The sequence below is a fragment of the Oryctolagus cuniculus genome, chromosome 8, assembly GCF_051225735.1.
Source record: "Oryctolagus cuniculus isolate XC-2025 breed Fujian yellow rabbit chromosome 8, ASM5122573v1, whole genome shotgun sequence".
Classification (NCBI taxonomy): Eukaryota; Metazoa; Chordata; class Mammalia; order Lagomorpha; family Leporidae; genus Oryctolagus; species Oryctolagus cuniculus.
The window spans coordinates 21034853-21054846 of NC_142874.1; the positions used below are offsets into that span (position 1 = coordinate 21034853).

General features: G+C 43.7%; 1 protein-coding gene across 1 annotated transcript; it reads right to left on the reverse strand.

Annotated features, from left to right (window-relative positions):
* Positions 1-376: 376 nt before the first annotated feature.
* On the reverse strand, positions 377-19906 carry LOC149124894 (annexin A10-like). The gene is made up of 7 exons (XM_089302130.1): positions 19618-19906; positions 13880-13933; positions 13693-13786; positions 10400-10495; positions 7223-7281; positions 4022-4144; positions 377-1893 (listed from the first exon to the last, which is right to left on the reverse strand). The coding sequence occupies exons 1-7, from the start codon at positions 19630-19632 to the stop codon at positions 1825-1827; spliced, it is 510 nt and encodes a 169-aa protein (XP_089158256.1). The 5' UTR covers positions 19633-19906; the 3' UTR covers positions 377-1824.
* Positions 19907-19994: the final 88 nt, after the last annotated feature.

The window sequence follows — 19994 nt, forward strand, 5'->3', positions numbered from 1 at the left end:
TGCACCCACACAGAAACACAAAGTGTAAAAATACTATTTCAGTACTAGTTATAGCATTACTTCACATTGGACAACACATTAAGGACAGATCCCACATGAGAATTAAGTACACAGTGACTCCTGTTGTTGACTTAAAAATTTGACACTCTTGTTTATGGCATCAGTAATCTCCCTAGGCCCTAGTCATGAGTTGTCAAGGCTATGGAAGCCTTTTGGGTTCGCCGACTTTGATCTTATTCTGACAGGGTCATAGTCAAAGTGGAAGTTCTCTCCTCCCTTCAGAGAAAGGTACCTCCTTCTTTGATGGCCCTGTTCTTTCCACTGGGATCTCACTCGCAGATCTCACTTGCAAGAGATCTTTCATTTAGTGTTTTTTTTTTTTTTTTTTTTTTTTTTTTTTTTTGCCAGAGTGTCTTGGCTTTCCATGCCTAAAATACTCTCATGGGCTCTTCAGCCAGATCTGAATGTCTTAAGGGATGATTCTGAGGCCAGAGTGCTATTTAGGACATCTGCCATTCTATGAGTCTGCTGTGTATCCCGCTTCCCATGTTGGATCGTTCTCTCCCTTTTTGATTCTATCAGCTAGTATTAGCAGACACTAGTCTTGTTTGTGTGATCCCTTTGACTCTAAGTCCTATCAGTGTGATCAATTGTGAACTGAAATTGATCACTTGGACTAGTGAGATGGCATTGGTACATGCCACCTTGATGGGATTGTATTGGAATCCCCTGGCACATTTCTAACTCCACCATTTGGGGCAAGTCCGATTGAGCATGTCCCAAATTGTACGTATCCTCCCTCTCTTATTGCCACTCTTATATTTAACAGGGATCACTTTTCAGTTAAATTTAAATACCTAAGAATAATTGTGTGTTAATTACAGAGTTCAAACAATAGTACTAGAACAAAAAAATACTAAAATGGTTATGGGACATGTACTCTATAGAATACTATACAGCAGTCAAAAACAATGAAACCCGGTCATTTGCAACAAGATAGAGGAATCTGGAAAACATTATGCTGAGTGAATTAAGCCAGTCCCAAAGGGACAAATATCATATGTTCTCCCTGATTGGCGACAACTAACTGAGCATTTTATTTTAAAGACTGCCATAGGAGTTCACTTGAACTTTATTGTATTTTTACAGAAGTTTGAAAATTCCTCTAAATAGGATGATCACACAATGCATTTTCCTTGCTGTCCCAAAATACACTAAGGAAAGTCTTGAGTAGATTCCCTGTCGGGTACAGATAATTCTCATTTAAATAAAACCTATTCTGGGGCCGGCACAGTGGATTAAGCTGCCACCTGTGACATTAGTATCCCATAAGAACACCCAGCTGCTCTACCTCTGATCCAGTTCCCTGCCAGTGTACCTGGGAAAGCAGACAAAGATGGTTCAAGTGCTTGGGTCCTTGTACCCACATGGAGGACTTGGATGGAGTTCTAGGTTCCTGGCTGCTTGTGGCCATTTGGGTAGTGAACCACAGATGGAGGATCTCTCTCTTTCATTCTCTATCTCTCCCTCTGTGTTAACTCTGCCTTTCAAATGATTAAGTCTTGAAGAAAAACCAAAACACCGTATTCCATGGCAATATTGTTATTATTCCATCATATACAAATTAATTCTTTGATGATCAAATAACAGGTGCAAATCCTTGATCATAGATTTTCATTCATAGATTTTGGAATAATTTTACAGACAGAAGAGAAAATTTGATCTTGTAGTTTGGTGGTGGTGTGAGTGACAACGCATGTGTCACACTCTGTGCTCTGATGTGTCTGTGAAGAGTGCCCGGCGCTCCCCATCCTCCCCTCTGTGTCAGCAGTCCTCCATGTCACCAGCACAGATGGCCAGCAGTGCCTTCTTATAGTGCCCTGAAGCAAAGTGCTGAAAAGGAAAGAAAAAAAAATACAACGTATATGAAATAAAATTGTCGGAGAAACACAGTGTTTCTGAAGTGCAAAATTAGCCTTCCCAAAATTATTCACTTTTTTTTAATCTAAAGATTTAATGTTTCTGAGAATGGTTCCCAGTGAAACCACTGAAACATAATGCTGTGGGGATAGTCAGCAGTGTGTGGGTGAAAGCGCGTTGATTGACGTCTGCTTAGCACAACAGTGACTTGCAGTAGAATTCAATCTCCTCAGCTGTAGAAAGAGCTGTCTTACATTATTATTGGTATAAATCAGGGCGGAGCCTGGGGAAAAATTGTTGCTGCATCTCCAAAGATTTAAAAATGCTCATATTCATGAATGCAGTAATCCTATCTCAGGAAATAGATTTGAAATTATTAGTTATGCTGTGTATAATAGTGAAAAACTGAAAAGCGGTGTAAAATCATGTGAGGTAGCTTAAGTATGTTACAGTTTATAGAGTGGGATACCATGATTCAGTAGAAGGATTCCTTTTATTAATGAGACATATCAGTAGTTATTTATTTTTAAAAGACAACCCAAAGCAGCCATCTATTTGGGTTGCTATAACAAAATACCATCAAGCTGGAATGTTATAAATGACAAGAACTTATTTCTCTTGGATCTGGGTGCTGGAATGGCCAAGATCAAGTTGCTGGCAGATCCGGTGTCTACCCAGGGTCCGTGCTCATATGGACAGCCGCCTTCTCACTCTAACCTCATGTGGTGAACCCCATTCTATGAAGACATTAATCCCATACAGAGGATTAGGAGACTAGGATTTCCCCATCTGAATTTTGTGGGGTCCTCCAACATTCAGACCATAGCAGCACCTACAACAAAATTTTATTCTGCGGTGGAGAATTAGGGAAGTTTTTATTTTTACTTTTTTGCTCTTCTGTAGTTTCTAAATTTCCCCAAACAATGATAGTAATAAATAAAATATGATAAAAATTTATCTTTGTTAAAAAATCAGCTATCGTATTAATGTTCTCTTGCACAATGTTGTCATGTAATTCTCATTCACGGCTTTGAATGCATCCTGAAGTTGCTCTAATTATGTGAACTCTTAGCAGACTTTGAGGTGGCTGAGATTCATTATGCTAAGCAGCTAAGACCTAGCCATTCATGTGGAGAAGGAGTTATGACCTGCATTGCTCCATGGGAAATATTTAGTGTCCCAAACGAGTTGAAGGTTTCGGAGGTTTTAGAGGTGGATGTAAGGAGAGCTTTAGCAAAGATAAAGGAATTGGATTCCCTTAACTGCTCCACCTGGGCTGCAAAGGGCCTGCAAAGTCTTCTGGATTTATGATCTCTGGGTCTTTGGGTTGTTGAATTGCTTCTGGATCACTCTTCCAATAAATTAAAGAGCTGTTTCCAGAAGTTGAAAATTTCCATTGAAAACACATGAACAAGGATACAGCCCTTAGCTCTGTGCAGATGCAAACTATGACATGTTCTCAGTGCCCCATTGCCAGCATCTTTAGAATTAGTTTGAACAAGAGGCCAAGGAGTGTTTATTTTTCACTGGGTCCTAAAAATTACATAGCTGATCTTATGTATTCTGATAGCTTTTATCAAAACCCACAGTAGAGGTTAGAGGTATCAGGATGAAGAGCTGACTTGTTTCCTTCTGATGTGTAGAGTGTTCTACAACCAGTAGTGCCAAACTTCACAGTGGCCGGTTGACAGCGTCTGGCTGGCTGCTTGCTTTCCATGGCTTGTGAGAGCCCAGCTGGACTGGTTTTAGAATCTCTTCACCATTAATATGATCTTGCTGCAAAAACGTGTTTTTCCTCATCCTGATCACACTTCAGAATTTAGCTCATAAGGTGCAATTCTAGGGCATGGATGTTTTATTTGGTTACATCTGTGATTTACCTTAGACTAAGAGGAGTCAGCTCTGTCAATTCAGGTGAAGGGGTTGTCTGCGGCTGCAAACTGTTGTACTCAAAGGCAACAGTAGTAGTTGCTCGAGTAGTAACCCAGACTGCCCCTATTAGGACTCTACCAAGAAAGCATTCAAATCAAAGCGTTTAGCACAGTCACAGTTTCAGAAACGATGAGAAGGGGGTCACGTTGCTCACACGCAGTAGACTTACTCTGATATCATGAAACAGGGATTTCCCATATCTCTCTTTGTACCGTGTTCTTATGGTCATCAAGTCTATTTCACTTCTAGCAATGAGGATCCGGATCACGGTTTTATTATGGAAACCAAAGTCCTAAAAGATACAGAAGGGGAGGGAGGTGGGTTGAGGAAATAGTACTTGAGCATCAAGAGAGATTGAGCCCTTGGCTGGAGCGACTGCTGTTCTCCTAGTCCTCAAATGCAGGCACTGCTGTCCCATCCCATGGTGCTCAGCCTGACCCCGAGAGCTGCCTCTGTGACTTCTGCTCACTTCAAGCGCACTTAGGGTGAGTTATTCTGTTCCACCTGACGTCTCGCCTGCCCTGGGTCATGGCCTTGACTCTGACCCCTGTCCTTTCTTCCTGACTCTGTAATAGTTTCTCCCTTTTCCATCCTGGCCAACCTTCATATTGTCTCTGTCACATTTCATGCTGTAAATGGCAAATCTCATTATGTGTTCTTTCTAGATAAATATCCTGGGGAGGAGAGATTCCAACCTTTATTAGTAGATCATGGATATAAGACATTACATTGTCATTACATTGTCATTCTGTAATCTGGTGATTGTTGAAAAGTTGTAAAAATAAGAGCCCCAGGTGCTTGAAGTACTTTCTGATTTAAATACCCCAGAATACAAGATCAATGGCCATGTACTTCTCGCAGATATACTGCTTGACAAATGGTTCCAACTCTTTCCAGATTGGGGAATGGTGATCTCTAGTGGCCAGCAAGCATAATGCAATTTTTGATAATTGGGATAATAGATCTCACAATTTGAGGTGATTAAAATGAATGATCCAACCAAGTTCCCAAATGTAGATTGTAGGTCATTAACTTAGAGTGCCCTGGGGAGAACACAGGAAGATGCTTTAGTGTGTGAATGGGGAAATGGCCTTTTTGACAAATATTTGGCATCTGAGGTCCTCATATATCAGACATTTGATTACCTGACTATGCAGCCCTCCCCCTCGCCTCCCAACCACTTGTGAGTGCACACGCCTTCCTGCTCCCATACAACCTATGGACATATGCGATACTTAGACTAAGTAGCTCTGAATTTAGGCATCAGTGGGATCAGGGTAGCTGAGGTGATTTTCCATGGTCATGGACTAGTGAAGCTTTCTCTGTTGTTAGCTCTTTGGAGCAAAGACTTGAATCACCCCATAGCTTTGCCCAACACACTGCTCTACTTCAAATACAACTTCAATCAAATCAATCTTTTCTCCTTGGAAGGGTTACTTCCTTTCTATAACTGGAACTTACTTCGGTTCTTGTGCGTAAATAAATACTCAACTCAGAAGATGCACAATAAAGTACCCTTGACTATAAGTATTTTCTTGGCATGCTGGCTGCATTTAAGAAGTTGGTGTATAAAAATTACTTTGAAGATAAAGCTACTAAAATTACTGTGTCATTAGATTGTGGGGAGCAATCCGGACTAGACTAAGTTGCTCGAATTAGGACTTATTCTATGCATCTGCTCTCCCACAATATGGCGCTGGGAGAGAAGTAAACAGCTTCCGCACAGCTGCCTCCAGTTCAACCAATTAACTGTAGGACTTGCTCCTGATTGGAGAGCAGCGTACTCAGCCGAGTTGGGATTGGCGGAGGAGGACTATAAAGGAGGAGAGAGACGGCATGCACCAGAAACATCTATGGGGAACATCTAAGGGAACCCGTGCAGCCCCCGAAAGAGCCGGCTGGCGGTGTGCCGCTCCCCTGCGGAAGTGGGGAATGCGGCCAGGGGGAACTGCCCTTCCACGGAGGTGGAAGGGATAGTAGCCAACCCGGGAAGAACCAGCAGCAAACCCGGGGAGGGCCGAGCAGACGAAAGAACAGCGCAGGGTCCTGTGTCGTTCCTCCACGAAGAGGGGGAGCGACATTAGATTTTTTTAAGTTTTCAAGGTTCTCTCTCTACACACACACACACACACACACACAGATGTATATACAATCTTCAAATATATTTCATGCACATTATGGATAAAGTGTACATGAGAGGACTTCAGAAAGTTTGTGGAAAAATAGAATTAAAAAATAAGTATTTTGGTGCAAAAAAGTTTAAAATCTATGTCTAGTTTTGTTTTTATAATATGAATTTTATATTCTTTTTTTTTTTTTTTTGACAGGCAGAGTGGACAGTGAGAGAGAGACAGAGAGAAAGGTCTTGCTTTTGCCATTGGTTCACCCTCCAATGGCCGCTGCGGCCAGTGTGCTGCGACCGGCGCACCACGCTGATCCGATGGCAGGAGCCAGGTGCTTCTCATGGTCTCCCATGGGGTGCAGGGCCCAAGCACTTGGGCCATCCTCCACTGCACTCCCTGGCCACAGCAGAGAGCTGGCCTGGAAGAGGGGCAACCGGGACAGAATCTGGCGCCCCGACCAGGACTAGAACTCTGTGTGCCGGTGCCGCAAGGCGGAGGATTAGCCTAGTGAGCTGCAGCGCCGGCTGAATTTTATTTTCTTAAAGACTGTATAAATGCATGGATTTCAAAATTTGGGCATCAAAACAAATTTATCTTTTAAATCCATTTCCATGAACTTTTTGAAGTCCCCTCATATTATCTGGTGTACCTGTTTGTTTCCCTAAACACAAATGCTCCAAAGAATGTGATTATCATAATAAAATGTGAAAAAAAATGTCAATTATAAAATAGCTTAGAATTTAGCACTGTCTAGCCATTACTTTAAGTATGTTTGGAAAACAACACCTCATGTTTAAAAATAACCATTAGCATTATTTTGTGTTTTTAAACTTTAGGAAAGTAGCAATTCCTTGCCAAGAGTATAATTTTTTGACATGTTCTTCTTGGTGCCACATATTTTGTGTTTGCATAAGATGATGTGTGCTCTTTGGAAATAAAAAGCATTTGAATTTGCCATTTCTGTGGCTGCTGAGACTCCAAAGGACATGGGGGACAGGAAAACAAAGAACCACACTTCTTAGGTACCTACATCTGTACAGAGAGCAGAGCACTACTTTTCTTTGATGAGTCTTATTTCCGTTGCATAACATGATTTTTTTCCCCACTTGGACATATATTTTTTGTACCTGTTTACATACATGTTCAAGAATGGAAATCAATATTTAAATAATCGAAATAAAAATAGCTATTGGAGAAAACAGATTCCATTTCTGAAGAAAGTTTGAAAACGTGTGGGTCTTACTTACATGGATGGCACTGTGCAGTCGATAAGCAAAGTAGGCTGGTTTATCTCGAACACAGAGCACTAGGAGAAATCAGAATGAAAAGGAGGAGCGCTGGGTGTGATAATGTTTGAGAAACAACGAGATGCTTTTTTCCTGCTGTTACAATCCTCATGTTGAATGGTGATTTCAACATGTAGAGCAATGATCACACTTGTGACAGTTTATGACACCAAGGTGAGATCATTCCTGTCATCTCTAGACAGAATTCGGGCTGGGGCCGGCGCCGCGGCTCACTAGGCTAATCCTCCACCTAGCGGCGCCGGCACACCAGGTTCTAGTCCCGGTTGGGGCGCCGGATTCTGTCCCGGTTGCCCCTCTTCCAGGCCAGCTCTCTGCTGTGGCCAGGGAGTGCAGTGGAGGATGGCCCAGGTGCTTGGGCCCTGCACCCCATGGGAGACCAGGAAAAGCACCTGGCTCCTGGCTCCTGCCATCGGATCAGCGCGGTGTGCCGGCCGCAGCGCGCCGGCCACAGCGGCCATTGGAGGGTGAACCAACGGCAAAGGAAGACCTTTCTCTCTGTCTCTCTCTCTCACTGTCCACTCTGCCTGTCAAAAAAAAAAAAAAAAAAAAAAGAATTCGGGCTGGGAAGTATTGCAGGAACGGCTCATGTCTGTCTGTCCGGGATAACAACTTTCTTGAGATCCCAAAGCGATTCTTTCTCTTCTACAAGCACTCCATGCTTTGTACTACTCACACCTGCAGGTATCCACAGATTTCGGGAACAAGGTTGATCTTGAACACTGTTTATGATTGCAGCTTATTCAGACAAAACGCTCTAGAGAGAACGCTTGTCCAGCAATGGACCAACACCCATGAACTGATGTCAACTGCTGCCTTGGTTTTCCAAGAACAAAGAACTTCGTATCCAAGTCCTTGCATAAATTTCTTCCCTTTGCCTAAATAAACCTCCTTGAACCCTCCCATAGTTTACTAAAACACTCATATCCCCTTCACAATGCTCTGTCGTTGTCAAATCCATGTCTTCATTCTTTAGAGACTCTCTTCTCTGATTGTTATTTAGACTGATACACCACAACTCTTAGAAAACACATGAAGCAGCAGTGTTGTAATGATTCATTCAGAATTTCATTTAATCTCTCTCTTTCTCTTGGAACTCTGTTGGTTCCTGGAAAAGCAAAGTTTGTCATCTTTGAAAAGGAACTAAGTAGGGCTTCCAAAAGGCCCAGTTTATCAGCATTGTTACTGAAGCTTTGCTAATGTGGGATTCACCAAGACATAGCCCCCATGCAGTTCCTTCATCTTCCCAAATGCTACTTTTAGTCCCTTATAGACTTGTGGGTAGATCTGAAGTCACTTAAGCAGAACATGTAAGGGCCATAACTAGTCTAGGCCAGTTTTAGGAGTCATCCAATCAAAACTGCCATAGCATTAGAACAGCATAGAGCCTTGGTCAACAACTATCCTGGATGGAATTCAGTTGATGACTGTAGCACTCAACAGAGTAAGTGGATGAATGCGTGACTGAGTGATTAATGTGTGAGAGGTTATGACATAGAATAACCGTAGAATAAGTGCATCGCAACAGCATTTTCTCTGTCGTTCAAGTAATTGCTTTAGGTTGTGAGCCCACATCTTCCTCCCTCTCCTGAACAGTGAACTCAGTGATCGCCCTTGAGTCCCTTCTGGGATGTGAGCTCCTTGAAGGAGGAGGACTTTCGCTGTGTCTGTTGATGCTTTCCTCTTCCGTCTGCAGTGCCTACATCAAAGGTCAGTAGTGCTCACTGAGTGAGTTAATGACTCAAGGTAAGATGTTTTATGGTGTTTCTGATACCCACTGTGGCCTGTCTTATGTCCACGCTTTGTGCCAATGATCTACATTGGAAAGAGAGCTGGCAAGGTTCAGATGACATGAGCTCCACTCGTAACTTTGTTGCTCATTAGCTCATAGACTTTGGAAGTCACTTAACCTCCTTTGGCCTTGTTTGTAAATGGCAGGGTTTTGATGTGATGTATGGTTACTAGATTTTGTTGAGAATTTTCTAGAACATATGTACCTTATTGTCAGAAAAATACAAAGATGTAAGCAGTCATATACTCTTTCAGGGTTTTGTAAACTCCACCAGACCATTTTCATAGAAACTGCACCCCATGGGAGACCAGGAGCAGCACCTGGCTCCCGCCTTTGGATCAGCGTGGTGCACCGGTCGCAGCGCGCCGGCCGTGGCAGCCATTGGAGGGTGAACCAACGGCAAAAAGGAAGACCTTTCTCTCTCTCTCTCTCTCTCACTGTCCACTCTGCCTGTCCAAAAAAAAAAAAAAAACAAAAAAAAAAAAAAACAACTCCTTTACTAGATAAACTATGAGAATACTGTTCTCAGCTCCATGTTCATGCAGGTATATGCTATTCTATGCATGGAAAATCAAAATGCTCATTGATTTTGCTCATATCCAAGTAATTCCTGCGTACCTACTATGGGGATATTTCACAATGACCTGTCTTTTATAGTCATTGAACTGTCACAACCCAGGACAAGAAAAGCAAGGGTGACTTATGGTTGATTTTGTAGATAACTATCACTGTTTCTCTGCATGGAAGGTAGTGTTTTTCTACCTAGGAAGCAGGGGGAAGTGTGTGTCTCACAATTGTCTGCAGAAATCACGACTAAATAACAACTCAGTGAATCTCTTTTAGGTAGGATTTACTCTTTTTTTTTTTTTTTTTACTCTTAAACTTTTTGGAGAAGGTGACCAACTCTTCTCCACCTCCCTACCAACCCAAACAAAAAACTAAAACCCCTTTTCTTCTTGGAGGAAAAGAAGCCACATGGCTGGCCTTGATCTGCTCTTGAACAGGGGATCAGGAATCAGAAAATGTGACATGGATTTAACAGAGTGAGAACCGTTCCTGAGAGACAGCATCCGAGAATGCTGTTTGTTAGTCAGAAAGTTGACGCAGATGTTAGAAGAGCGCTCAGTTCTTCAGTAAAGTCATCAGCCTGGCCGTATCGTACGTTCTGTCTCCTGATGTCCTTTCTCTATGTAGGGTTTATATCCCCTTTAAATAATTATTCAGTGGAGAACAGCCAGGCCAGCCAAGAGCTCACTCATGCACCTGTAATTCACTAATTCACTCTGGCACACACAGGTCCGCTGAACCTCATATTTATGATCACTCACCAATGGCAACCAGCAGCTGCTGGAAGTATCCGTCGTAACAATCATTGATGGCATCTACTATGTCTTGCCCAGAGATATTTTGAAATTCCTGGAAAACTTCAACAAATTGGTAGAATTCAAAGGAGATTTTTTTGTATCATAACAATTGCTGATTGCCGTACATAATGAAGGTGAACATTTTATGTAAAGCAATGGACAATACTGCTATTGGTTGTGTAAGTGGAGTCAGCATAGATCTTGGACTTCAAGGATCTACTATTCTCTTCTGGGGAATGATCACTACTTCCTGGGGATCACTGCTGATTTAAATTGACAGGAGGCACATGTCTAGCTGTTATTTATGGGCCTTTTGTTTAGGACATACACTCAGCTGTACTTAGATCAATAGCAAACTTCTTCTAGAGCTTAGATATTAGAATAAATAAGTGTTAAAATTCTTTGAGTCAGGGCTGGCGCTGTGGCGCAGTGAATTAAGGCCCTGGCCTGAAGCACCGGCATCCCACAAGGGCACCGGTTCTAGTCCCGGCCGCTCCGCTTCTGATCCAGCTCTCTGCTGTGGCCTGGGAAAGCAGTAGAAGATGGCCCAAGTCCTTGGGCCCCTGCACCCGTGTGGGAGACCTGGAAGAAGCTCCTGGCTCCTGGCTTTGGATAGCTGCAGCTCCAGCCATTGCGGCCAATTGGGGAGTGAACCATCAGATGGAAGACCTCTCTCTCTGCCTCTTCTCTCTCTATGTAACTCTGCCTTTCAAATAAATAAATAAATCTTTAAAAAAGTTCTTTTAGTGATGATTAAATTGTGATCATACAATCTAGGAAGAGGTGCAGGTGTTCAGCCTAGCAGTTAAGATGCCATGTTTCATCCCAAATCAGAGTGCCTGGGGTTGATTCACAGCTCTGCTCCCAATACCAGCTTCCTGATAATAAAAACTTTGGGAGGCAGCAGGTGATGGCTCATGTAATTGGGTTCCTGCCACTCAAGTTGGGAGACCTGGATTGAGTTACCGGCTCCCCCACTCTGACCTTGGCCTAGTCGTTGAGGATATTTGGGGAGTGAACCAATGGATGGGAGTTCTCTGTCTCTCTCCCTATCAAGTAAAAGGTAATATGTTAAAAAGAAGCTATGGGCCGGCGCCACGGCTCACTAGGCTAATCCTCCACCTGTGGTGCTGGCACCCCAGGTTCTAGTCCCGGTTGGGGTGCCGGTTCTGTCCCGGTTGCTCCTCTTCCAGTCCAGCTCTCTGCTGTGGCCCGGGAGGGCAGTGGAGGATGGTCCAAGTGCTTGGGCCCTGCACCCGCATGGGAGACCAGGAGGAAGCGCCTGGCTCCTGGCTTCGGATTGGCGCAGTGCCAGCCATAGCGGCCATTTGGGGGGTGAACCAACGGAAGGAAGACCTTTTTCTCTGTGTCTCTCTCTCACTGTCTAACTCTGCCTGTCAAAAAAACAAACAAACAAACAAAAAAACAAACAAACAAAAAAACAAAACACACACACACAAAAACAAGAAGCAGCAGCAGCAGCAGCAGCAGCTATGGGGGCTGGCATTGTAGTGTAGCAGGTAAAGCTACTGCCTGTGATGCTGGCAGCCCCTGTGGGCATCAGTCTGAGACCTGGCTGCTCCACTTCCACTGTCCCACTACTAATGCATCTGGGAAAACAGTGAAAGATGGCCCAAGTGTAGGCCATTGCCACCCACTTCAGAGACCTGGAAGAAGCTCCTGGACCCTAGGTTTGGCCTGGTCCTGTCCTGACCATTGTGGCCATTTAAGGAGTGAACCAGTGAACGAAGCTCTCTCTTTTTGTATCTCTACCTCTCTCTCTGTAATTATGCCTTTCAAATAAATAAGTAAATCTTAATCTATGAGGAGTTTTATGAGGACTATGAAATCTCTATTAGGGGCATAGGGTGGCGTTTACTCAGCCAATTTTGCTAAATTAAGCTTCCTATTTCAAGAACTTACTTATCTGGCTTTAACACAGGAAACTAAGTTTTCATTCATTCTTACAGCAAATTGGAAGTGAGGAGGTATCTTTTTACTATGATTTCTAATTAACATATAGAGTAGTGGGGAGTAGGTCTCTCAAAAAATTCTTATAGACTTTGGTGCTTTATATAGAAAAAAAACAGTTTTTTTTTTCAACTTTTAACATTTTAAAAACTAAGTACTGTACAGGATTAAGTGGTACCATGTGGTGGTTCATGGTGTTCAAATCAGGGTAAACATCTCTATCTCCTCAAACACTTATCATGATGAAAACATTCAAAATCCTTTCTTCCAGCTTATTTTGAGAAAAATACAAAGGTCGTTATCTTATCTGTGTTCTCCCTATTGTGCAGGAGAACTTCAGAGCTGCCTGCTCCTATCCAGTGTAACTTAAGCACCTGTTAGCCAGCCTTTTCCCAGCCTCCCCCCACCCCTTCTCTCCCCAGCCTCTGGATTCGACTCTCAACTTCTATGAGGTCAACTTACAAAGTCGATGCTTTCGTTTCTAAGTAAGGGAACAAGGCACTGACATTTGGGGAAAGTCAGACTAATGTCAGCGTCCTTCTGAGACCACTGAGACACTCCTGCTGTCACACAGATTGTGTCAGGAGCAGTGACCCTGGCTGTTACGGACTCATGGAACCATGCTCCTCAGCCAGTTTTCAAGGAAACATACAGTGTAATTGACAGGAAATAGCTAATTTTTGGAGTAAGTTCTTCATCAAAAAATAGATATCAATTTTAAAAGGTTCAGTATTTGGAAGTTTACGCAATTTAGTAAACGCAAATAATAAAAGTATAGAGAAAACTGTATTCCTTGGTAATGCCCTGAGATGAAGCAAATCCGTACCAACAGGATTCAAAAAGTAGCTTTGAAGTAAATGGACTTTCCTTTGTTGCACCTTTTTTACTACTTAGCTACTTGCTTTTTTAAAAAGTTATATTTGTTTGAAAGGAAGAGTTGTGGTGGTGGGGGGAGTGAGAGAGGGATTGATCTTCAGTTCTCTGGTTACTTCCCAATGGGCCAGCTCGAAGCCAGGAGTCAGGAGCTCCATCAGGGCCTCCCGCCTGGGTGGCAGGGACTCAGCTATGGGCCATCACCTGCTCCCCAGGTGCATTAGCAGGGAGCTGGAACACAAGCAGAGGACACGGGACTCCAGCTGGTGCTTGATATGGCATGTGATATGGGATGTGGGAGTCACAGGTGGTGGCTTAACCCGTGTCCCAGCCCCAGCCCCAGCCCCATGAATGTTCTGTTTTCTGTGTCATAATCAGTGGAGGAGCTGGAAAGAGCCCCCGCTCATCCTCACCCAGCCACAGCTGCTGGTAGCTCTTGTTGCACAGGATCATCTGGAGCATGGTTTTGTGCGCCCCGGTCTTCTGCTGGCAGGCCTCCCACAGCACCTGGAACAGTACACAGCCCGCAGGTGTGTCAGACCCACCCAGCCGCTCCCACACAGGCTGTACACAGTCAGGGCCAGCGTGGGCTCTAGTTACCATTGCGTCCTGGGCGGCCATGGCGGGGTCCGTGTAGCCCTCCTGTCTGGTTGCCTGTAGAATAAGCACAGGTTTTCCTTGTAAGTGACTCAGTAGACGTTGACAAAAATCCTGGAACCATCACATGCTCAGGTCATTCCTGAGCAAATTCTTTTCTTTCTTTTTTTTTTTTTTTTGACAGGCAGAGTGGACAGTGAGAGAGAGAGAAAAGTCTTCCTTTGCCGTTGGTTCACCCTCCAATGGCCGCCACAGCTGGCGTGCTGCGGCCAGCGCACCGCGCTGATCCGAAGGCAGGAGCTTCTCCTGGTCTCCCATGGGGTGCAAGCCCAAGGACTTGGGCCATCCTCCACTGCACTCCCTGGCCACAGCAGAGAGCTGGCCTGGAAGAGGGGCAACCGGGACAGAATCCAGCACCCCAACCGGGACTAGAACCCGGTGTGCTGGCACTGCTAGGTGGAGGATTAGCCTAGTGAGCGGCGGTGCCGGCCCTGAGCAAATTCTATCACTGTTTGGAGTAAGTCTCTATTTCTTGACTACTTCGTCTTCATCCTGTGTGATCCACGGTAGCAGGATCTGGGGCAACCACGCTGTGCTCTGTGCTCTCCTTGCTGCGTGCCCCTTGCTCAGCTCACAGGATTGGGCTCTCTCTCTGTCTTTCCTTCTTTCTCACTGGTTACGCCTCCTCCCGTGAATTGGTTCCTCTTACTTTCCGGTAAGTCCCTGTACTTAGTCACTGACCGTCTTCTCTGTATTTACACTGCTTCTCTTGGTACTCTTATCTATACCTGTGGCTCTGGATCCCATCTGTGTAGTCTCACCCGAATAGTGTGCTGGTACCCAGATTTACATCTGTCATCTGAACCTCTGATGTGTCTATTCCAGTTGCCAACTCAACTTCTCCACTTGATTCTCCTTTATATATACCAAATTCCTCCTTCAAAATCCAACTCTTGGCCTCGCGTCACCACAGGCACTCCTTAAACTCCCGTCTTCCACATCTCTGTTGCTTGCCACTCCGCACCCCCTGCTCAGACTGAAAAACTGAGAGTCACATTTGGGTGCTTCTTTCCCTCGTATCCCACGTCCAGTTTCTCAGGAAACACCAACAGACTTTACCTCCACAGTCCATCCAGAATCTGGGCACCTTTCACTCCTGCCGCTGCTCCCATAAGGGGTCGCGTAGATGCTCTATCATGGCTTTACTAAAGATACAGCCCTCTGCAGGCTGCTGTTTGACTCCTGTCTCCCTCTAGTATTCTCACAAGGCGGCATCTACTGTGAGCATTTGTAAAGCTAAAGATCACATCGTTCCTTTCCTCAAACTCCAGCGTGGAGGGACTTCTCCCCCATTTCACTCAAATAAGAGGTGCGGTCCTTCCAGTGGCTGCAGGATCAGGGATCATCTCACCACTTGCGACATCTCTGACTCCCTCTATTCACCCACCACTCCCATGCATTTCGCTGGCTGTCCTATATGGCACCAACTGGCCTCCTTGCTACACCTCAAACCCATCGACTATTTTCTTAGACGTTTTCTAGAGTTGTACACTTTGCTGCGACAGCCTGCCATGTCTGTTCATTTGTTGATTGACTCTTTCATGCACCTCTTTCCTCACATTTCACCTTCTCAGTGGGACCTACTCTGATCAACCTATATCATATTGCAACCTGCCTACAACACCTGTCTCTCTCACCCTGCTCTGCTGTGTCTTTCGTCAACTTCTAAAATTCTATGTAAGCTGCCTGTTTTGTAGACTTACGTTGAGTTGTGCATTCCCCCTTGCTAGAACATAAACAACTTAAGGGGCTGGGAACTCTGTTTCTGTTGTTCACTGATAATTCCCCGAGTGTCTCAAATTATGCTCGGCACACACTGCGGGCCTTCCAGAAACTGTCGTTGGAAAGGTCAGAAACTTCAAAGATCGGTTGGTAGACGTGGGGAGATTTTTCTGGATCATTGACATTTCCTCGGTGACCTCCAGTGTCCCTAGACAGCTTAGTACATTCCGACCCTGGCAAAATTGGTGAGAAAAACAAGAATTCCCTGAAGTTCTACATCTCTGACACATCGTTTGCAAAGATGGTATTTTTGGACATTTAACTTGAAATGGTGCCCATCTGCTTACTTTCCTGTGCAGTCAATTGCCAAAGACACTTAGATATGATGGACTGAGAAATGTGAATAACTAAGTTTGTGATTTTACTCTTTCCATAAAGTCAGACAAGGGTGACTTGGTCGTGTAAAGATCCCAAGATAGTCACTTGATATATTTAATAGGTGCCAGAGAAATGGCAAAAAAAGAGTACAGGACTTAAAGAAGGGTCAAGATAAAAATGTGGAGGGGAGAAACTGAGGGGAGTAACATTTGGCTGAGAATATTTGGGGCTAATAATTCATAGATGAAAGCTCCTGGCAATAGCATCTCTGGAGGCCTCACTGCCAAGTTTGAGAGGTGATAACATGCACAGTCCTGGGAGCCAGAGGGGAGTAAGCATGCAACTTGAGAGCTTCCATTACTTTCTCTCCTCATGTTCTTTTCTCAGCATTGGCTTTCCTTTTTATTTTTTATTTCGGTATTCCCAATTCAAAATTAACAGCACACATGTGCACACAGACACACGCACACAGAATAAAGAATTAAATCCATGTGGCTTGGCACTATGACTTCGTATTCTAGTCTGACATGCATATTTATTAATTCTTCAACTGAATCCTATAAACATATGTGAACTGCAATATGAAGTTGTAGCCATGATTAGATACACATTAAAGGAGACCACAGCCTCTGTGTTGGACGTGTTCGTCCGCCCCAAATGAGGAAAATGGAAGGATGATGGAAGAAAAGAAAGTAATATTGAAGAGTAGGTTCCTTGAGATGTCTTAAGGGAAATGATTACCTCCCTCCCTCCTAGCCTCTTTGAAATTTGCTTGTTTTGTTCCTTATTGAAACTCATCAAAATAAACAAAAATAATACAAACACACATGGGACTAAATTGTGTTTGCGCATACTGTATGGCAAAAATAAAATAGAAGGAATAAAAGACTACAAGTTAGCTTCATCTTTGGCTTTTTATTCATCTCAAAGAAACTATTCCTGGTAGGATCAATTACATGGAAAAATATATCTGATATATTCAGATTAAAATGAGATACTTATGCCCTTTATATGATATTTCCTCTTTGATGATATGATAAATATCATTAATCTACATGAAAGATGGAAAGCAGGACCAAGAAACTTATATGCTGGGTCTCCTAAAAGGTAATTTGAAAGCATGTGCAAAAAAACATAAAGCATGGATAAAAATGCAAAGATATTTTCCTTTTAAAAGTACTTTTAGGAGAGAATGCTCAGCATTTTTGTTTGGTTATACACACTACCCTTTTAGAACTTCTTGTGCCTAAGGTAGTCACCTGTATGAGTTTTCTCTGATTGGCATATTCTTCTCCACTTTACCGTCTTCTGGGGCCCGTTTGCCTTTCCTGGTTGTAGAGTTCATTTCTCTTTACAGCTTTCATGCACGCTGGAGGCTGATCGCCAAACGTGTTTCACTTTCCTTCAAGACCAACAGCTGCACTGTGTTTTGCCCCCTTGATAGAACACAGGGCTTACTTGAGGCTTGGCCAGTGAAACTTAGGCAAGACTACATGCATCACAGTGAAGCTCGTAAAAGCTGCCATTGCCTTTCTACTCTGCGTGTTGATGACACGCTTGGGACGCTTGCAAAGCAGGTGCTGCAGTGGGTGGAGACTGAGACTGGAGGTTGCTTTGTGGGGGAGAGCTCCTCCATGATCATAGCAACCTGGTCTGGTCCTCATGTGAGCTTTGCAAATGACATTTACTTTATGATTTTAACTGTGTATTGCAAGAAAGAGATGAGCTCATGGAATAAGGGACTGGCTTGCAAGCAGAAATAAAAGTGAAGAGAAAGTTTAGACATTTGGTGCCTCTAAGAGACTATGAAACACTGATTTCAAGCTGTTCCAGCTGAAACTCAAAGAGGCTTTGAAAGGCAAAGTGCCTGTTTAGGCGGCCCCAAAGCAATGCCAGCCAATTTTCCTGTCTGACAGAGCCTTCAAGGAATTGTCTTCAGATTGTGAAAAAATAAAAAAGAGGCGTGGTAGTGGAGTTGCCGGCTGCAAAGATACCAACAAGTAAGCCGTATTTGAGAACTAGATCATGGGAAGAGCTTTGGCTAAGTGGTATGCAGAACTCCCTAGAAGCAGGTGCATCACAGCTCAGCCGGGCACTCTGATGTGGGATGTGAACAACCCACGTGGTCCCTCACAAATGCCTGCCCCTGTTCCTCCATGAAAGCAATGGAATCTTTTCTTAATTTCCCATTCTCGTGTACAAAAATTCTGTCTCTCTGTGGCTTTTAGTGCAGTTCTTGGCTAACTACTCAGTCATGTTTTTGATATAGAAAGGAAAGGTTTGGATATTTATATACCTTTGTGTCATTTCAAGTATACACATGTGCATACATACACACACCCTTACACACAAAACAAAAAACCTAAATCCTGGCTTGAAAGACATTTTTTTTTTTCCCAACTGTGGGCTTCATGTGTTTGCTAAATCAGGCGACAAGCACATTCGAGAAACTACATAAAACAAATGATAATTGTATCTTTAAAATAGTATTCTGACTATAAAGCTAGTAAGATGAACGTCTTAAGAAATATTATATGAGGGCCAGCGCCGCGGCTCACTAGGCTAATCCTCCACCTGCAGTGCCGGCACCCCAGGTTCTAGTCTCGGTTGGGGTGCCAGATTCTGTCCCAGTTGCTCCTCTTCCAGTCCATCTCTCTGCTATGGCCTGGGAGTGCAGTGGAGGATGGCCAAGGTCCTTGGGCCCTGCACCCGCATGGGAGACCAGGAGGAAGCACCTGGCTCCTGGCTTTGGATTGGCACAGTGTGCCAGCCGCAGCATGCCAGCCGTAGTGGCCACTTGTGGGGTGAACCAACGGAAAAAGGAAGACCTTTCTCTCTCTCCCTCTCTCTCTCTGTCTGTCTAACTCTGCCTGTCAAAAAAAGAAAGAAAGAAAAAAAAAGAAATATCTGAATGGAAGCAATTACATACAATTTAGTTGATATAGAAAAATAAAGTAAATGACAAAATCTAACTTAAAGTTGAAGTCATCTTGCTTTCATGATAGGATTTTTTTGTAGGTAGCTCTGGGCGTGCTACACAGTCACATGGGGTCTGTTGGATTCAATTAAACAATAGATGTCCATCTATTAACTCCGTAGACCATCAATGGATAGAAGCTTATACTTTTTGATTCTGTTTCATCATTTCTAATGTGCTTATGGGAATATCCATGTTGTAATGCTTTGATGTGATGAATCAAATAGGTTTCTCATTTACTATGTGTCTGAGGCTCGGAAAAGTTTATAAGCCCTCCATTCAGTTAGCAGTCTTAAAAATGAAATTAATTTCTAATAGAATTATGAATTTTCACTGTAATATTTCTAATCTTTTCTATTTTCTTAGAATGTATCAGATGTGTGTGTGTGTGTATTCCTTGTAAGTATGATGAATTTTAATTATTTGTGCTTGTCTCTCTACCAAGTCAAGTTTCTGAGTGCCCTGAACACAGCTGATACTCAGGAAGGGCTATTGCATAGTATTAACTGTTGACTTCTAGTGTACCACGGCTCTCTGACCTGGTTTTTGGAAATAGCACATGTCTGTCACAGGGCAGAGTGGTGTGAATTGTGCAATGCCATACCTGGACCAGGTTCATGAGGGTGTCTCTGAAGTGTCCCGAGGTCTCTGACTGAATGTCCTCTTGGAGGTTGTTGTTGTATTCTGACAAGAAAAGAGCCACATTACAGTACACCTGTCTATAGCACCACACATCAGTCTGCTCTGAGCTACTTCCTGCTACTGCCCAAGCTGTGATTGAAAGTCCTAGAAAGACAATCAACCTGCCAACATTTCTCTGTCAATAAACTGCCCACCACTAAAATCAGTCACCCAATGACTACAAAGCTATAGGCTTCTTGTCTTAAAAAATTATCTTTATGGGGGCGGTGCTTTGCTGTAGTAGGTTAAGCTTCTGCCTGCAGTGCCGGCATCCCGTATGGGTTCCGGTTCGAGTCCTGG